This window comes from Agelaius phoeniceus, chromosome 1, assembly GCF_051311805.1.
Source record: "Agelaius phoeniceus isolate bAgePho1 chromosome 1, bAgePho1.hap1, whole genome shotgun sequence".
NCBI lineage: Eukaryota > Metazoa > Chordata > Aves > Passeriformes > Icteridae > Agelaius > Agelaius phoeniceus.
This window is the reverse complement of record NC_135265.1, coordinates 105,325,927-105,346,137: the sequence shown is the minus strand read 5'-3', so window position 1 is coordinate 105,346,137 and position 20,211 is coordinate 105,325,927. Positions and strand designations below refer to the sequence as shown.

Genomic DNA, 20,211 nt, shown 5'->3' with positions numbered 1-20,211 from the left:
TCCCTTGTAGCTGTAGGTAAGATTGCTTATATACTGACAGTTTAAAAGGCAGACTAAATAAAAACATGCAGCAAGAAACGTTTCCCTGGGAAACTACTTCCACTATTACGTTATTTACTTATTTTGAGTATGTGTTTAACTGTTGGGGGAGGGAGAAAAAAGCATTTTCCTTGCTTTATTAACTCCACTGCTCCAATAGGCAAAACATGGAATTGAACAGTAATATAGAAACTGGAAATAAGGCACAAGTTTTCATTTTCATCTTTATTACAAAATTATCAAAAAATACTCTGCTAACATTTTGAAGTTAAACTTAAAAAAATCTTCACAGCTCACCAGGCTACCAAGAGGAAAATGAAGGAAAATAAATTAGGCAATGTATTTTGTTCTTCATTACAAACAGTCAGAACTCAGGAACCTGCCATCAGGAAAATCAGTTTGTCCAGCACCTCTGCCTCTACTGTTATAAATGAGTAAGTAGCAGAGGCCTCATTAAATTTTCTTTATATTTTTCAAAGTAAATCTAAGCACAACAAATGATACACAAAGTGTAAAATTCTTTAATATTTTTTTAAAGGGATCATTTTTTGTTAGCTGAAAAATACAGCTCACTAGCATGGCTTTATAATGTTCCAGAACATTAGGAAAAAATCTTTTAAAAAATACATATAATCTGTTAAAATTTCAGAATTTTTAAGATGCTGAAACTGATCATTTACAATGTAGTCAAAAAATTAACACCATATACACAAAGGCAGAATTATCAATTGTTTTAAAAGTATCATTTTACATAGAATATGGTCAGTTAAAAATTCATATGCCAATATAAGCACTGCTCCTTTTATTTTCTCTGAGGCAGACAGATACATACAAATATGTAGGAAGATACACTGCCTTCATAACTATTTTAGTTCAAAATCCATTGTTTTGCAAAAAAAACTTTAAGAAAACAGGCATCATTCAGAATTGTTTACTTCCATTGACTCTTGAAAAACAATACAATTCTTTATTATAATTCTTTAAAAATAGCACAAACTACAGTACAGCAGTGGCAATGTGCTATCAGCTCAGATTTGATAGCTGCAGTGAAATTACTTTAAAATATCCTTCTTTTCTTGAGTTTTTAAAAAGAACAGGGATGAACTTACACTCTAACATTGTTGGCAGATGAAAAATTATTGTTTTAACCCACCATATTAACCTGATGGGTTAATATGATTATTCTTCAAAAACCACAAGCCTATAGAACCATAACATGCTAATTCTCTAGGGTCATGTTAAACATTGACCAAGAAGGAAAACTGCAGAGTAACTAGCCCAGTTATGCCAACTTTTTACCAGTTCACTGGATGGTCAAATATGATTTTGGGGTGGCTGACCACCAGGAATCACCAAAGAAACCCCTAGTACAGAAGAACATGTGTGCAAAGCAGAGGGAACATATGTTAATGATTTTGGGGAAATTAGTACTATCAATGTCAATGCATATGTATGTAAAATACAGAATATAAACAGGAGCTTTCTCTATAATCAACATACACAATATTTCAGAGAGGATACTCCCTCATGTACCTGGCCAGATAAAGAATGCCTGCTTCTTAATGCTACACTGCTATTAAGGAGTTTTATCTTCACTGATTTTTGGTAACAACATCAGTATCTAAATATGTTCAGATCATCAATATAAGGGACCACCTTGCACAGAGGGGAGATAGCATTAAACAGGTATCTTGTCACTTAAAGAATTCTAACCAAAATGCAATTGGTTTTATTTCTGTTACCTTTAGGTGCACCATCAGCAATAAAGCTAAGTTCAAGAGCCCCCTGGGAAGATGTGGAATTTCAGAGGGTATAGATGTCTAAGACCCAGCTCAGTTTTCATTCTGCAGAAGAGTGAAATAATCAATGTGCTGAAACTTCAAGACTTCATTTCCCCAGCTGGTCCAACCAGGCTGTAGATTGCGAGCAAATAACTCCAAGCATTCCACATCTGGCTTGATAAACTCTGCCAGAACTGCTGTGCAAGAGAAAAAAAAAAAGAGAATAACAATGACAATGGTACAAACAATAGCAAAAAAGTAAAACCTCTCCTGTGATGCTGGCAGATGAAAAAATGCATGTTTCATTAAAAAAGGGAAAGACAGCAAATTAATTTCAGAGGTTTCATCAAACAGCTGGACTATTTATAGTGAGAAAGTAATCTTAAATAAATGCCCTTGAGATTCTGAAAAATACTGTCAAGGCCTTCAATAGCCTTGATTTATTGGTTTTCATTTAGAGAAAGGGAAGGAGGATTTATTTCAGCCTCTACATAGATGAATTCTGCATTTTTTTTACTAATATCAACCAAACACCTCCTAAAACCTCACTTAGCGCCAATAACATGGGGGCAATACTTATATAAATAAATAAATAAATAAATACATAAACCCTTTCCTTAATTAAGAGCACACTCTCTTTTCCTCTGTACCTTAAAGGGGATGAAAGTATTTTTTATAATGACAACTGTTAAAAGTAATACCAGTTAAATAAGTATAGCACTAAAAGAGCTATAAAAATGCAGGAACTATTTTTTTCCCCAATATCAATCTGGCAGCTGAAGAGATATTTCTATAACTGTTACTGCTATTCAGTAACATAAATCTCAAATTTCTTTTACAGTTAGGCATTTTTGCTGCCTAAATCCAAATATAAAGATGCCTGTCATTAACATCAACTGTGTCACTGATCATGACTGGCATTCTTGGAGTGATAGAAAAAGATCTTGCATCTTGCTTGAAAAGTATTATTGCCAAGAGTTTATTGTTAAATGTGTTACTTGTCATATAGAGCCATTTAGTCTGTGGCTGGTTTGAGCAACTCCTTAACTAGGCTTCATGAAATGGCTACAAAGACATTGTGTACAAAAACATGAGAAAAGCAAAGGGCTAAGGAGCACCCAACACAGAGAAGACAGAAAAACTGAAAAAATTATCTATACTAAAAATTGCATGTTAAGTTTTTTGTTTTGCTGCTGAAGATAAAAGAAGAAAAATTACAGAAACATATCCCTCTCCAAAGGATACTTTGGTCATTTTTAGATCAGATCTGCTAGTGATTTCTGAATCTCTGTCACTTAAAAATACAACTCATAAGGCCAACATTTTGCTCCTTCACTCAGTCTCTTCAGATATGATCACTGATATGATCACTGCAGAAAGCAAAAACATATCCAGGCAACATACACCAAAGTATGAGAGGAAATGTTTTTTCTTTTTTTTTTCTTGGTGCAATCCAAGTACTGACTTTTTGCATCAAGTTTGCCAGTCACAGATGCCCCATGTGCGACTCCAGCTGATCAGGTCATGGATTGCTCCTGCTACAGAAAGATGAGCACCCACTTCACTTTCTAGTGTTAGCCAACCCAAGATGCATTCCCTACCCTGCGTGATCACCTCTTCCAAAGCTCCAGTATATTAAAAACTTTTCTGTAAATATTTTTAATGGGTGTTTCCAGGCTTTATTGTATTTTGGCATGGTGTAAAAATCTATTCGCCTTCTCCCAATCTTTAACAAATGTCACATGAATGCCTCAGATGGGTTATCATCAAGGCAGCTTTTAATCTAAAAAATACTGCTACCAGAAGGAATCTTATTCCAAAAACCTGCTTCTTTTAGAGGCAAGATAAAATGTTTAAACAAATCTAGCATTTACAGAGAAGAATCTGGGAAGTTTAGAGGAAAATGTACATTCTGACAGAAAACTCACACACTGTTTGGTGTCGTGGGTGTTCATCTAATTAGACACCACTTATGAGCAGTTGCTTAATATCATTTTGCAAACACAACATAATAAAAAAGTGGTAAAATTTATTGTTCTTTTCACAGCTCCATTAAGATAAGAATTTCTTGTGCATAATTTGCTGACAATTTCATCAGAGGGCCAAAGCACCTCTCCTAGGAGGACAAGCTGACAGTTGGGGCTGTTCATCTTGAAGATGAGAAAGCTCCAGGGAGACCTTGTGGCTTTTCAATGCTTAAATGGGGCCTGTAAGAAAGAAGGCAACAAGCTTATTTTAGCAGGGCCTGCACCAATAGGACAGGGGATAAAGGTTTTAAACTAAAATATGATCAATTCAGACTAGATATAAGGAAACAATTGTTTACAGTGAGGGTGCTGAAACACTGAACAGATTGCCCAGAGAGATGGTAGATCTTAAAATTCATAAGTTAAAAATAATCATCATAGCATTAGGTTCAGTAATCCAAAGCAGTTTTAATAGACACCAAAAACTTCCATGCCTAAAAGAACAAATTTGAAAAGCACACTTCAACCAATCTCAAAGACTGGTTCAGAAAGCAAAAAAGGGATAACCAAGAAACCGATCAGTTCAGCAGAAGCAGGAAAAGGGTGCCAGTCTTTCTATCAATTTGGTTCTAGAATTTAAAAAGGAAGTTGCAGGAATCTCCCTTCTACTTCTGGCAGGGACAGCATCTTTTTAAACTTCGAGGGCTTTTTAAAAAAAACAGACATATTACATATAATTTGAGATCACATTATAGTATGATTCTTCATTGCTAGGTTGTAGGCATTTACATAATCACATCAGGCAGTAACTTGCACTGCAACAAAATTACCATATCAAAAGAGCTGAATTTTGTTGGCTTAAAATCTCATTACATTGGTTTCCTTCAAATAGGAAAAATCAGTGTTCAAGTCACAAATTATGTCTTCTTTGTTAGACCTTTGTATCACCAGTAGGCTATCTTAACACACATGGATCTGATCTGCAGCCCTCAAGCAAACGCTTGGGTTTTTTTCCTCTGAAAACAGCTTAGAGGAGTTCCATCAGTAGAAAAATTAAGTATTGAGTTTTTCTACCACAGGAATAGATTGAAAAACAAAACCCAGAACACAATTACTTCTATCCACTTACAGATACCACTGACAGGAAACAGGTTAAATAGATGATAAACAGCCTGTTCTTTATCACTTGCAGGTGTCACAAACACCAAGACAGCAACTCAGATACAGATACTTGAGCACCTAATGCCCTAGGACACGTGAAGCAAGCACAAAGCCAGCTGGCAGACACAACAGCTCCAGAAAACTCATTTCATTCTGAAGCACAATCCAGTGTCCAGGCAGGAGACTTGACACAGCTGCATACTCCTAGTCCCAGACACGTATTGAAGATGCATGCTCCTAAAAATGTTTAAATGAGCTAAAGAATTATCTTTGAAACAAGAGACATTTTTTGAACTTCCACTGCTTAAAAAGCAGGTTCTGCATTGACAAATTGGATATATAAAGTGAAAATAACTGTCTGCTTTTTCACTGCCTGATCAGTGAGCCATGCAAAGCACAAAGCACAAGTTATCTCAGTTTAAAATAACCCTTCAAAAGAGTTTGCGACGTAGAGGTCCTTATTGCCCAATTTGTCTAAACCCTGGACCAGAAAACGATCTGAAATCCAGCTCAAAGATGGCTTTACAGCACTGTGTCTTTCCTGAACTTCAAGTTAAACCTAGATGCTGATGCAACAATCAATTAGTCTTACAGCAAGGGCTCACAAGGCCCATAAGGAAACAAAAGGCATTTACTTTTAGTTCCAAGCAAACATTTATAACATGGCCTAATAAACCATCACTGCTACAGGAGGAGGGACTTCCCATGACTCCTCATTGCACAGTTCTGCTGAATATATGCAAATTGGTTAGAACATAGCCAAGAATTAATTCCACTGCTTTTAGGCAAACTCCTAGACAACAGCATTATTTTCTGACAATAAATGCATATACTTAAAAACTGGAAGAGCAATGGCTGTAACAAGAATAATTTATAATACAGGAAAAGGAAAAAAGGTGATGTGAAGTTATGTAGAACTTCATACACATCTGTAACAGAGTATCTTTTGTGCTCTCTAAGAGCATCATTGAATTGAATTAGGAAGAAAACCTGCTGTTATTTGAATCAAAACCTGGAGTAATAAAATTTGATTTCAACACATTTGCATAAAGCAGCTTAAGTACATTTACAATTATATATTAGAGCTCTAAGCATTGAACACAACACATGCATCACCAAAAACCCCTACAGTTGCAATTTCATGGTTAAATGCACTGTAGGAACACAAACATCTCTTTTTGATGGCTTACTTTAATTTACATCTTTCTCTTCCCCCTGAGAGATAAACTCTTATAATCAGTCATTAAGTGGCTACATATGTATCAACATACAACCTTTATTGTTGTAATAAGAAACAAAGTGCCAGACAGCATCAGTAAATACTAATATTTTTGGCTTTGTTACTACTTAAACAAAGCATAAAGAGTGTGTGTGACTCATCAAGTGTCCTTCTCCCCCCTTGCCAAATCTCTGCTTCTGTTCAAATTTCTTCTGAACCCCTCTAGCATGTAGCTCAGCTGCTCTCTACTGGCTGCTTAAGATCATTGCCTGGTCATTAAAGCGACACCTTGTACAGCACAGAAGTCAAAGCATCAGCAATCAGCTTTTGCTTTATTGTCTACCTTTTCATTACATAACCATATTCTGCACAGACCTGCCAAAAAACCTGTAGGATATAAGTGGATTTTCACAAAAACTTTTTAAATCATTCATATTGCTCCAAGCAAGTTCATTTTTACAAAGAGAAATAGAAATGCTACACAATGTTATCAAATCCCATTACTCAACTGAAGACTCAAGGAATACATACAAGAAATTAGGAAGGACAGTTTCCTACAAATTCCACTCAGGGTTGTAATTTATAATGTATTCTCCAATATGGTTTCTAGATTCTGCCCTACAAAATAATTGTTCCAAGGACCACTGTTGCACTAAAATTTTCCATAATACATCCAAACTGCTGGTTTGCACCCTTGGATGCCTCACAAGTTTCCTGTTTGTGTCCAAGTTTGCTGATAAGTATTGTCTTGCTAAAGAGACCCTAGGTGACAGCCTCAAAATAACCACCCCACTGTTCATTAGCTTAAATCAATACATATACCCCCTGCTGTAGCCCTTATTCTTGAAGATGTGGCTTCAGGATGGCACTTTTTTCTTCTATTTTTAGCTAACCAAATTATGTCCTTTCTACTAGTTTTTTAACAGGTGTGTATGTGTATATATATATATATATGGTAATTTAATAAATGCAAGCCCCCAAACACAGATTTTAGAGCATCCCTGGAGGTACACAATTGTTCAGATCAAAAGTAGTTCTACCCCTTGGGAAGAGAAAAAGAAAAGCATATCAGTGAAGCAAAGCATGACACCTCTCCTCTCCAAGAGCATTAAACATTTCTTCTACCTGCCTTTTCTGATGTGAATACAAAACACCTGGAATATTTGCAGACTCACTGCAAGCTTCCCCCTTAGTGGAGGATGAAATCGATTTTGTGAGAGGTATTAATTATATTTCTTACCACAGCCTTGTAAAGTTCTAAGGTGCTGTAATGATGAAAGAAGTACCACTTTCTATTGACAAAACTAGTAGAAGTGCTTCAGAACAATTCTTTGGACTAGCTCTAAAAAGCTGAATTTATACCCACGCTAACTGGCTGGCTGGAATTACTGCAGCAGTTTCAGTGAGCGAAATACAACTTCAGTGAGTGAAATATAACTCCTCAGAAACAAGCAGGGCATGCCTTATTTTTTGCTTCTTATTAGCAATCTTAAAACAGTTAAGTTTTTGGATTTAAAGGAATAATTGTACTGCTTGCATATAATCAAAATCAATATAATCAAAGGCATATAATCAATTCATGTAGATATATAAACATTTATTTCAGGATGACATAATAATGAAAGAGATTTCTGATTTCCTATTTTATGTATTCCCAAAGTTCTCTCCCTCACAAGGTACTTTAGGTCATTTGTCACAACGTCATATATGAAGTATCTGCAAAACTGTTTTTGCAGCATTTAAAAGATAAATTTTGAAAAAGGCAATATTTTTTCTATGTCTATCCAAAATGTTCATATAGTACTACTTGAAGTTCTGGTTTTCACATTAATTTTCTGAGACCGAGACTGAGTGCTTCAGAACACTTTTGGAGGAACCACAAGTTCTGTTGAGTAAAATTGCTTGACAGAAGGGAAATTAAGGCATTTCTAGATACACCCCATAATGAGGCATTCAAGACTACTGTGCTACAGAAACATTAGGCATAAAAACCAAAACATACCAGCAAGAGGAGGTTTATGTGAATGCAGACTGCAGGGTATGCTGACAATCAACTGATGCTCTGGAATTGGAAGAATACTTTCAGATTTCCTGTCATATAAATCAGAAAAGAAAAGAAAAGAAAAGAAACATGAGAATGAATGTTACCCAATGTGATGATACAGCTCTTGCAGAGTGATTTCAGATGGGAGATAACACACAGAATGCTCATTCACAAACTTCAGGGAAGTCCAAGGAAAGTTAAATGCTGCTCAGACGTAATATATAAAATGAGTTTATGAAATCACTGGGGCTTTGGCCAAAACATGGTTTACAATAGCCACGTAGAGCCACTGAGAACAAACAATGCAGTCCTGTACCGCATCATGTATGGAACAACAGCAGCATCCCCAAAACGGCATCAGCCTGTGCCAAGGGCTCATGGTCCAAGAGAACCTGTCAGCAAAGGAAGCCCTGTCCACAAGGCTTTTGTCCAAGAGCTTCCCAAGACAGCAGATGCAGGAACAGATGGGGGTTCCATTCTTTAGTCTCACTAAGGCACTCCCTTACTCCAAAGCTAATAAGGCTATCTTTAGGTCCACAATCAGCCAAGAGATTTTGGGACATTATACTGTATTATGGGTAAGTGATATATACAAAGGGAATCCTAGCAGCTGCAAAAAAAAAAAAAAGACATTTACCATAAATATCCTGACATACCTTAAAGCTTCCTTTACATCTCCTTGAACTCTCCCCAGTACGAGAACTTCATAGGGTTTTTTGTGCAAAGAATCCAAAGGCAACACAAATTCTCCAGCTGTAGTAATCTGACACAAGAGAGTTAAAAATATACAGTAGAAAATTTTAATATCCCATATTTTTCCAAGACCTTTTCCTTTATAAAAAGAAGGATACTGATGATATCACAGCTTTCAAATACCAAAGCAAATGGCAGTAAATAGACAAATTAGAAGAACACAACGTGTCATAGTGCAAGTTTTCTCAGTCTCCAAGAAAGCAACAAAATAAATTAAGAACTTACTTTTACCCAGTGCCACTCAGCAAGTGTTTTCACCGACCAGTGAGGAAAAAGTTCATCCTTAACAAAACGTAAGTGCTTCTGTCTGTTAGTCACCCACATGACTACAAGACAATTTGGAGCAGCTAGTGTTGGTACTGGAATCTGCTTGATTTGCCATGAAGACAAGTAGCTGTACCTATGCCAATAAAGTGAGAAAGCAAATTAGCATATACCAACCATAAAAATTGCAGAGCAAAACAAATGGATAAAAAAATTACACAGACCAGTCACTTCAAGAATTATCTCCTGACAATCTAAGTCATAAAAATAGTTCAAGACTGACACCCAGTGGACAATTCTGAGAGATCTGATATAAAATCATTAGTGTATGTACATAAGTTTTACTGAGCAGAACCTTGAACTATGTACTTCCACTATGCCTCGAAATAAAGCACTATTAGTTGTGGCTCTGAAGTTTAGGAGCCCATGTTTCTTTTCATTTAAGAACTATCAGATGTAACTCAATATTCTCATCTTTGTGCCAGAACAAAGCTATTTAGTGAACAGCTTCTTAGGCAATGTAATGCTATTCACTTTTCATAATAAACTCTCTTCTGAATGAAAATCACAAGTGAGTCACACTAATTTGAATGGCAAGAGAAGAGGTCATTAGAGATAATAACTTCTCCAATTATTTTCACAAGTTGTTCATTTTTTTAAATTATCAGCCATGGTAGAATTTTTCTAGGTTATTCAAAACCATTCTGCACTTTTCTGAGCTAACTGAATGCTACACTGCTGAATCCAGGATGCTTTCCAGATCCTGTCCTGTTCTACCATTTTTTTTTCATGATGCAATTCTACACTATCAATAGACTGCAGCTCGTGGAACCTACACATTGCAGCACCAAAAATATTGGCACACTGCCCAATGAAAATTGGCAGCCACCATGCAGGTAGCCAGGACCCTACACAATGCTACAGTGAGAAACAGTGAACAAGGATAAAATCCAAATACCTCCTGGACTGTCTAGAGGAGAAAATGTTCACCTAGATGAGAAATGCTTCACAATGATTAACTGCCAACAAGATAATTATGAGCAGTGATAGCTCCTCCACTCTTTCCCTTTATTATATAAGGGAGAAAGGATCTTGGTGACTAACTTATGCTCGTAACTACAATTATTCTCTGAGTACCTTATATACTCAAGAAAGACACTTCTGAATGAGAAATGTCTCATTTGAATGAGAATTTATAGAGGTTTCTGAAGGGCTTTCAAAAGAAAGCCTACACATTAGTCTCTATATCTTCAAATTATGTCTTCATAACAAGCATCAAAAGCCACAGCAAACTTTATTCTACAAAGCTGTAAGACCATATTTCCTGTCTACCCTTCTTTCAAAGAGATACAATTCTATGGTAATCAAGAGGACTCCACTAGCATAAATATGATGTTACTCAGCAGTGGAGGAAGCCTATAAAAATTTAAGTTAATAACTTCATAAACTACAGTACTCAGAGTTCCTATTGCACTAGAGGATTTCACTGCTGCATTATCATGTTCTTCTAAACATTAGACTGAAGCTTGAGTTACACCTCAAATTAAATAAAAACGCACTCAAACTCCTGAGGAAGATTTCAGTCCTGGAAATACTTACATATTTATCTAGTTTTATGTCCACTGAAGTAACCCTATTAATTACAAACTAATATGTGCATGGTCTGGGCCCTACAGAACAGCTGAATCCATACTTTCTTTGTAAAGGGCTAACATTCTCTCAGCATAATTTAAGATCTGCTCTTGCAAATATCTTGTATGCCAAGTATCCAACGCATTTCAGTGAAATACCTAAGACAGTCCATAGATTTGAAGTGTGAAAATATTCACAAGTTTGAGCTACAGTCTCACGGTTATACTGGTTGTAGATTGAATCAATATATTAAAATGTTAATTACCCTTTGTAAGCTACCATGACAAAGTTTGTTTGATTTTACTATAAAACATACCTGTTACTCCTTTTAACAGACTTGTTCTCCCATGGTGGATCAATCACAATTACATCATATTTTTTCTTGTCTGGCAAGTAAAATTAAGGAAAAAAAAAGCAAAATCAGTAAAGTAGCTTTAAAAAATATCTATGAGTTAAAACAGATATATAGCAAAACTGCAAATTTCTTCTTTTCTTTCCAAATAAGAAGTTAAAAGACTTTTGACATGCTTGTTTTAATTCAGATAATCATATCCAGAAAATTCAATATTTTTAGGCTGATTACCTAAGGAAAGGACTTTTATGTGGTCTGTGTCAGATCCCTCTAAGAAATTTTGAGGATCTTTAGGACTTTCAGGAAAAAAAAAAGCTAGCAGAGTGCAAGTCTCAAAAATAAAAATTTTTCAAAGTTTCCCAACAGAAGCTATGCAATAAGGCACCCAGCTGAGTGAAAAGCTACAGCCCTGAATGCAAGATTCCTGTCCTGTTTGATCTTTTATCAGGCCAACGGGGACATGCAGAGCTTCAAGCCAGCCCTAGAAAACTGTTTTGCACTACTGGAGGTAAAGAGAGACAGATAGTGTATGAAATGGGAATCAATGAAGAGTAAAAGAACCGAAAGAGTTTTCATGGGAGAAGCTGAGTTTACTTTAGCTGGAGGATAAAAGATACAGAACAAATCCATGAAAAAACAGATCTCCCCAATTTTATTTCTCCAGAGAACATTTTTGTTCTTTCATTTAGTCTGACAGTAAGAACAACAGCATAGTATCTGATGTTCATGAAATGTGATTACTACGTATTATTCATTTAACACTGGAGGTGTTATCCTCAGTGGACTGACCAGCAAGAATTACTTCTCTTTTGGCAGGTGAAAGGGAAGAAGAAAGATAATAATTAAAAGGGACAGCAGATTTACTCAGGAAAAAAGTCTACAGTCAGGGCATTATGTTAACATTCACTGTTGTATATTTCAAAAGCACTCGCTCAGATTTCTTGGACTGCTCTGTAACTCCTTGGAGAATCTTACATGCTCCAGTGTGGAGAGTGGTAGCAGAATGATAATAATCTTTCTTTCCTACAGATGAAAACAGCTTCCTAGCTAGATTTTGGACTTCAAATGCAAAATTATTATTTAGATAGTAAGATTCTACCTCCTGAATATCTTCTCAATAAAAAACAAAATTTAAAAAATCATAACATCTAAATTACATATGCTTCCTCTCTTCTCATGTGCAATTAAAAAATCTAAAATTACCGATTAGAGGGAAGAGCAGCAATGCCCAGCTCTTGCTCACAGGCAACATCTTTCCTATAAGACTGTCTGATAAACCCTAGCTGTGACTGATAGTGATAAAAATAATAGTAATAATAATAATGAAGGCCAATTTGAAAGCTAATGGAATGGCACTGAAGACTGATGCATGCTGTCAGCTTAGGGCTGGGGATAGAGGCTTGAATAGCTTTTGATGTACTTTTACAGAGAACTTGATTATTCTAAAATCCCCTAATTTCCCTGTCACTGATTTTTGCATAAGCCAATACTCTCAGCTGTGAAACACAGCAGCTGAAAAGTCTAGTCATGGTTGCTACTGGTGGTCTTGCTAAAGTGATGTTGCCCTCCAGCTCGGTGCAACAGCCTCTCAAACTGTTACCTTCCCTGGGGGGATACTGGGTTTTGTTCCACAACCTGTTTATTCCAATCTAAAAAGACCCTGCCACTGAACAGGATGAGTCTGTAAATGAACATTTGCTTTATGGTGCATTATCTCATCCCTCCCCCATGGTCTAATCTAGCTAAAAATCAAGACAGCAGACCACCACTTCAGCAGTAGCATGGACCTATCTATGCTAAAGGCTCATCCTGTGGGACAGGGACCCAGCAGAACAGCTAATCCCAATTCAACGCGTTTATGTGACTTCTATGCTGACAGCGGCTCAGAACACACTCACAAACTCCTGTATTTTGGCTGAGACTTTTAAAGGAGCCTCCTGGAGACAAATAATCTCCTCATAACATGATTTCCTAGCCACTCAACATTCCTTTGAAAGTCCTTACCTATTTGTGCAAAGTTAGAAATATCACCTTGAAAGCCTGCAGCAGCATTTGCTATGAGTGTAATGCTGTAGCTAAAACCTGTTCATTGAGTCATCTTGACATTACCTGCCCTTCTTGGGCAGGAGAAAAACACCTAACAATACTTACAGTTCAACAGGGGCTGTAAACATGAAATATCAGATAAGAGGAAACTGCTTCTTGGTGGCACTAAGTATTTCTGCCCCATTAACACAATTATCTTTGCACAGTTTGAGTTGTTTTCCATAACACACGAAAGCAGGTCCTGCTCTGCATTGGAGGTTTTCTCCTCTAGCACATGTACAGCTTGATGGTCACTTTCATTAACAGTTGGAAACTGCTTTGCCATTTCACATAGTTCAGCCAAGCCACAGACAATGTGCTGAGGAACATTATTCTTCCTGCAACTGAGTTTTGCAGTTGTACGGTGAAGAAAACCACTTCTGAGTCCCTCTTGGACTAAATGCAAAGTCCCTTCCCAAATGAGCTTCCTGACCTGTATGGGGACAAAAAAAAAAAAAAAAAAAAAAAAAAAAAAAAAAAAAACAAAGGAAAAAGGAAAAGATCTTTCAAGTATCTACTTGATCAGGGAATGCAACAGAAATCAAAACATTTTCAATCTGCAGGCAGGGAAAAGGATCCTTGCCAATTACTGAGATCAAAAGCTACAAAGGCATTATAATAAGGTGTGTGTCTTGGTCTAACCCCCGCTGGCAACCAAGTACCACAAAGCCATTCGCTCACACCACATGCCTCCCAGTCCCTGGTGGGGAGAAGAATCCAAGGAAAAAAGCAAACCTCATGGGCTACTGTAAGATCAGTTTAAAAACTGAAACTAAAAAATTATTATCATTATTTTAATTATTGAAAAGTGGGAGAGAGAGAGAAGTACGGCAACTGACGCACAGTAAGAACACCCACCACCTACTGACTGATGTCCAGCCCATCCCTTAGCAGCAAATCCATGGCTCCTGGCCAACTCCCATCGTTTATATAGTGAGCATGAGATCCTATCCATGGAATATCCCTCTGGCCAACTCAGGTCACCTGTCCTGTCCATGTTTCCTCCCAGCTTCCTTTGTGCACCTGCTCGCTGACAGCACAGCAAACTGAAAACTCCTTGATTCAGGGTAAGCATGGCTTAACACACTGATGTTTGAATTGTTGCTGTCAACATTATCCTCATGCTAAACCCAAAATAAGAATATTTGATGTTTTCTGATCTATCCTGATCAGGCTGGAAAGGACAAAGCAGCTGCACCTGGGTGCAGACATTTGGGCAACAGATCTAGCTTTAGCATCCAATATGTTAACTCTGGGGCTTTTTAAAAGTCTTAGGTTTATTTTTCATTTGCAGCACTCCCACTCCATCAACTCAGCATTAGCTGTCCAGCTACCAAGCAGAAAACTAACTCTATCCCAGCCACAACCAGGACACCACGCTGTTGTTGGTTTCATTTTTTGGTAAAATTACAATAATTAGAATGCTGGAGAAAGAAAGAAAGAGAAACTACTGAATAAAACATTTCAGACAACAGATGTGGAATATCATTGTTTCAACCAAACACAAATTTCAAAGCAATTATCTGAAGTTTAATTTAAAATTCTAATTTAATTTCAAGTTACTGTGCCCATGAACATCTTTTTAATTAAAATGTATACTGGGATCTAAAAATCAGTCATTTTCCACATTTCAATCCACTTCATAAAACAACAGTTTATGCATTTTACAGTCATACAGAAGTACCATCAGTAAATCAAATTAAAGTATCAGAACTCAATTTTTGCAACTTTTCTAAGTGGCAAACATCTCAAATAGCCTGTTAGTCAGTCCAGGATGACACGAGTCTTGGATGTATTTACAGTGTCATTCATCTACTAGGGAGTCAGCATCTCCCCTTCACAAAATTTAGAGACCCATTTTATTCCAAAACATGGAGCCTTTATGAGTTTTGATTGTCAGTGAGGTGGGTTTATCCATTTGTCCATTGTCAGTTACAGGGGCTTTATTAAAGCCCCTGTAAAAAGCCATTATACTGTGGTTTCAAAAGCTTCTGATTACAGAATCTTCAAGATTACAAGAGGGTTTTACAAAATGCACTTTATTACAATTCCCAGATTAGTGAAAGGGGAAGAAAAAGATTTTTTTTTTATAATTTAATAGCGCCACTCTAGATATCAGACAGTAGAGTCATAAATTTTTAGGTTTGTGATAAGAAAAGCTCATATTGCTTCAAGAGAATTAATAAACATATCTTCAGAAATTATACCTTCTTACATGCATGTGTTAACTCGCAGATGGACAAAGTCTCTTGAATATGAAGCAATCAAAGCAGGAGTTTTAACAAAGGGCTGCTGAAGGAGTTTAGCATATTTTGTACTGTTCCCTATGTTGACACTGACTGAAATTCATAAATGGATTCAACAGCTGAAATTCATAGATTCACTTGCAAAAACAAAAAATTGCGGTTGTTTGGGTTTATTTTTGGTGAGTCTACAGATATAAATAAGTGTCAAAATAATCTGGCTTAACTTGCAGAGGTATAACCTTTAATAACACAAATTTAGTAAAAACCCAATACTTTCTAATCTGTGAATGATACAAGAGGCTAACTGGAGTCACTGATTTTTCCAAACTCTGTATTTTCCACATATTCACCAAATATCACCAAAGTTACACAAACCTCCAATGCATCAAACTTCTTTTTTTAATTTCTTTCCTTATTTCTATTGTTGAATGATTTTTTAGCCTTTGTGTTTTCATACTCATGTTGATACTGAACTTCAAAGTTTTCTCCTTTAAGGTGATTCTGCACATGCACAGCTTATTCACTAAAATAATCACAAGACCTCTACACTGTATCAGCAAGTTTATACACGCACATGTTTACTACAAGACTTTTTTTCTTTTTTATAAAAGAAAAAAGCGTAGCCATCTAAATGTAGTTCAAGCAGAACAGATTTAAGCAAAAAGCCCAGTATGATTAAACCTTTGTCAAAGGAAAGAAAGCAAGTGTAGCTCCTAGTTCAGGTTCACATTACTATTTGGGAAAGCAGTAAGAATACATCAAACATTACCTACAGATTGCATTTCTAAAATTCACTACTATGTTTCAGTGTAATTCAGTTGTATCTCATCAGTACACAACTGACATAAGCATACAGACTTCAATTCCAATTCATTCATAATGTTTTAGTAGGACAATATAAAATGTTAGAGAAAGATTAATTTTTTTTTTTCAATTGCAGAATAAAATATTTTGAAACACATTTGGTCACAAAGTGTTGAGTAACTCCAGCACAGTGTCCTGAAACACTGAAAGCTGATCTTCAGAACAGGTTATGCTGCCAATTTCAAATCAGCCAATTCCTAATATTCAACTCATCGCCACACAATGTTCAGTTGTCTCTAACAGTCCAAGTTACTTTGAGAATGCAGCTTCCAGATCTTTCTAATGTCTCAGATGCAACTTCACATGTATCCACATAGAAGACCTATGCTGTAAGCACAAATTCAAATGAGGACTGGAGAGATTGACCTTCCTTTCCCTTTCCTTCTTTTCACCAGTGGAACAAGCTACAAAAACAGAATTTGTTTGCAACCATGCCCTCCACTCGGCACACGCCCAAAGTCAAGTAGCAGGTACTTGCAAAATATACATTTTTTCCAACTTACCTTTGAATGGTATTCCAAAGCATCCAGTTCACCTTGGTTGAACACACATTTCCTTTTACGTTTCTGCAGAATTAGCAAAAACCAACAACAAAATCCGTATCATTCCACAATGAAATAAAAGGGGAAAAGACATCAAACATACCTGAATTACAAATGAACTCTAAAAGCAGAAGAAAGTTTCCTGGTTTTCTATCACAAGTACAAGTCAAATAAGCAAAAAGATCCGAAAATACCTAACCTGCTGCAGGCTTTCACAAGGTACATAGGCTTAAACTGTTTTAAATTATTCATGGCACTAGGATCTGAAGGCACCTAGTGCACAGTTGGTGCTCATGCCTCCTTTGGGCCCATACTAAAAGTTTCAGCTGCCAAGGGGAGTTTACCAATTAGAGAAAAAAATTAACTATGTCTTCATGATTACATTTATTGGCTTAGACAAGTGACTCTTATTTTCTTTTGTCCATATGGAACAGTACTAAACAACACTGAAAGTAAATTCATGCTGTCCTTCCCAACTTGCTAATCTGCACAATCCTAACAGCTACCACAGCTTCAGACTGTGTACCTGACCACAACCAGTGTCAGGAGATTTCAGGAGCAATCCACTGCTTATGAGACACAGAATACACATTACTGAGAAGGGACCCAGGAATATTCTCAAAAGTTCCCACTCTTCTACACTACCTAAAAAGACTCAGGTATGCAAAACAGTATTAGTAGTATATTATTTATCAAGGGATTACTGTAATTTACTGTGTTACAGATAACATACCTTCCTAGCAGTGGCAAGACAATCTCCAGTGTCACTCTTTGCTCCTTCTTGGTATTCCTCTCTGCTGCTGTTGGCCTTTATTTCTGTCAGACTCACCTCAGGGCATCCCTGACACAGCTGCTCCTCAGGAGCCGCAGCTATATGGGGCTTAGAAATATCAAAGAACTCCTCCCGAAACACGTATCTCATTTTTGCTCTTTTACCTTCTGTTTCTACGGCATTTCCAGGACAGTAAGAAGGACCGTCGCTTGATGAGGGGGTGGCAGCAAAAGCAGAACTACTGTGACAGTCTTTGGTAGATGTGGCAGAAGTATTGGGAGTGACGCCACCAGGGTGTGCAAAGGAGTCACAGATCTCATAGCCACACTCGTTGATGAAAGAGAGATGATCCAAAAGCCATCCCACTGTCAGACGATGTACCACAGACATCCTAAGTCCCCTTTTCAGGACGAAAAATCAGCTCCCTGAAACCATGGCCTTCACCAACCATTTGGCCTTCCTGGAGCAACCTCCTCCTGTGGGAATTTTTATAAGAATTCACTTTACAGAATTATCACTGTTTAATAAATTAGCACCTGCCTTCTCACAGACATTTCCATGCCCACACAGGGCACACTGTTGAAACTCCTGACTTCAGCTGCTTTTCCCATTATGTTCATCCCTATACCACTACTTTTTTTATAGCAACTAAATTTTACACAACTTTTTTATACCTTTATACGGTATGCACTTACCCTTTTTAACAAGACAGAAAACAGCCCTATGACCCATCAATTAAGTCTAACACTATATGGTATGTGTGTATATCTATACACTGTATATACACCACATATACATGCATTTACACTACATGTCTTTATATGTTACACGTGTGCTATATAGACTACATATATTCTATTTATATGCACATGCTATATATATATTCACACATGTGAAAAATGCCAATCACTTGCTTTTAAAATTTTAAAAGTTTAATAGTAATAAAAATGGTTATAAAAATAGCAATATAATTAGAGTAATAATTATTTGGACAATTTGGATTAGGACAATATGAGACAATAGAAACAAAGAGTTACGGATGTCCGGGTACCTTTTCCTGGGCAGCGTAAGCCCGAAAAAGGACACATGTTAATGAAGCATTAACCCCTAAAAACAATAACCTGCTGCATATTCATACACCTCATACATGACACATAAATTTCATTCAAACACAGGATTCTGTCTGGCCATTGTCAACTTCTTCCACTTAATCCTAACTGGCGTCTTCATGGCTGAGTGAGGTGGGAAGAAGTTAGAGAATTTATTGCTCTCTTATCAGGAGAAACTTTCTCTGAAACATTTAGGTGTCCTGTGGCTGCTATCTCGCTACAAGTCCCTTCTTTAAAAAAATATCTTACATAGCATAGTTTCTATTTTAACATTTTGTTATAACCTAAAACTACGTTTAACACACTAGTTAAATGTGTTAAGAAAATTAATACATCATAACTTTCTAACATAACACATATAATATTCATTTTAATATTTGCAAAAAGGCAATCATAAAATATGCGGTTTTCACACACATAAACACACACATATGTGCACATATACACACTATAGTTATATATACGTGCATACACTGTATCTACACACACACACACAAATATATATACACATATACGTATGGAGACATAGATCACTATGACGGCACCCAGGAGCAGTAACACAGGCACCAGGGCAGGGGCAGCCGCGGCCCCAGCGCTGTTGAGGCCGGGCGCCGACTCCCGTCCCCGCGGGGGCACACAGGGACCGAGAGCTCGGGCTTTTCCCTAGGAAAACTCTCGGCGGCTGGAGAAAAGCCCAGGGCTCGCCGTGGCCCGGCAGCGCCCGTCAGACACTCACCGTGGGCACAAGCACGTCGCCGTACGGCCATGGCCCTTGTCCCGAGCTTTTCCGGGGGTGGGAGCCTCCTCCGCTCCGTTTCCACCGCCCCCGGTCCCCGCCCGCGGCGCTGCCCGGCCCGCGGCCCCGCCGTGACGCAGTTCCGTGTGACGCTCTGGGCCACGTCCGGGCGGGCGGATTTGAAATTGCGAGGAGGCGGCGGCGGCGGCGCTGGCGGTAACGGCAGGGCGGGGAGCGGCAGCAGCACCACCTTCACCCCTTCACCCCCTGGGACAAGTGTCCGTGTGGCGGCGGTGAGTCCGGGGTTGCGGACTCGCTGCTGAGTGCCCCCGGTCGCCTTCGGTACGGTTTAGACGCGCTCTCAGGGCGAGCGGGTGGAGCTGCGCCCAGCTCTGCCGCGCTCTACGCTTTATTGGTTTTTTTTCTGCTGGCGTGTTGGCTCTGGCAAACTGCTTCTAAATCTCTGCCCAAACTCTGCTTTTTCAGAGTCCTGGCTTTTGTCAGCAACAGCGTGGCCAGCAGGACCACGGCAGTGACAGAGCCCTGTACGCGGCACTGGTGAGGCCGCACCTCCAGCGCTGTGGCCGCTTCTGGGCCCCGCAATTCATGGTGGGGCTGGAGCGTGTTCGGAGAAGGGCAACAGAG

General features: G+C 37.9%; 1 protein-coding gene across 3 annotated transcripts; it reads right to left on the bottom strand.

The window, feature by feature from the left end:
- Positions 1–238: 238 nt before the first annotated feature.
- METTL4 (methyltransferase 4, N6-adenosine) lies at positions 239–19,703 on the bottom strand. Of its 3 annotated transcripts, none has more exons than XM_054629857.2 (9): positions 19,567–19,703; positions 17,683–18,197; positions 16,911–16,973; positions 13,364–13,730; positions 11,177–11,246; positions 9,190–9,364; positions 8,868–8,974; positions 8,170–8,258; positions 239–2,017 (listed from the first exon to the last, which is right to left on the bottom strand). In XM_054629857.2, exons 2-9 carry the CDS (start codon positions 18,109–18,111, stop codon positions 1,872–1,874), a joined length of 1,446 nt encoding a protein of 481 aa, XP_054485832.2. In that variant the 5' UTR covers positions 18,112–18,197; positions 19,567–19,703; the 3' UTR covers positions 239–1,871. The 3 variants fall into 3 exon arrangements, with proteins under 3 accessions (XP_054485832.2, XP_054485842.2, XP_054485846.2); XM_054629867.2 differs by having other exon boundaries at positions 239–2,014; XM_054629871.2 differs by lacking the exon at positions 239–2,017 and adding an exon at positions 3,833–4,027.
- Positions 19,704–20,211: the final 508 nt, after the last annotated feature.

What these genes read in the sequence shown, in the direction of transcription:
- METTL4 (XM_054629857.2), bottom strand. Translation starts at nt 18,111, where the DNA reads ATGTCTGTGGTACATCGTCTGACAGTGGGATGGCTTTTGGATCATCTC. An exon ending in TTTACAGCCCCTGTTGAACT is followed by an intron (nt 11,247 to 13,363) that starts GTAAGTATTGTT and finishes TTTACTTGCCAG; the next exon opens with ACAAGAAAAAATATGATGTA. An exon ending in GATGTAAAGGAAGCTTTAAG is followed by an intron (nt 8,259 to 8,867) that starts GTATGTCAGGAT and finishes TTTATATGACAG; the next exon opens with GAAATCTGAAAGTATTCTTC.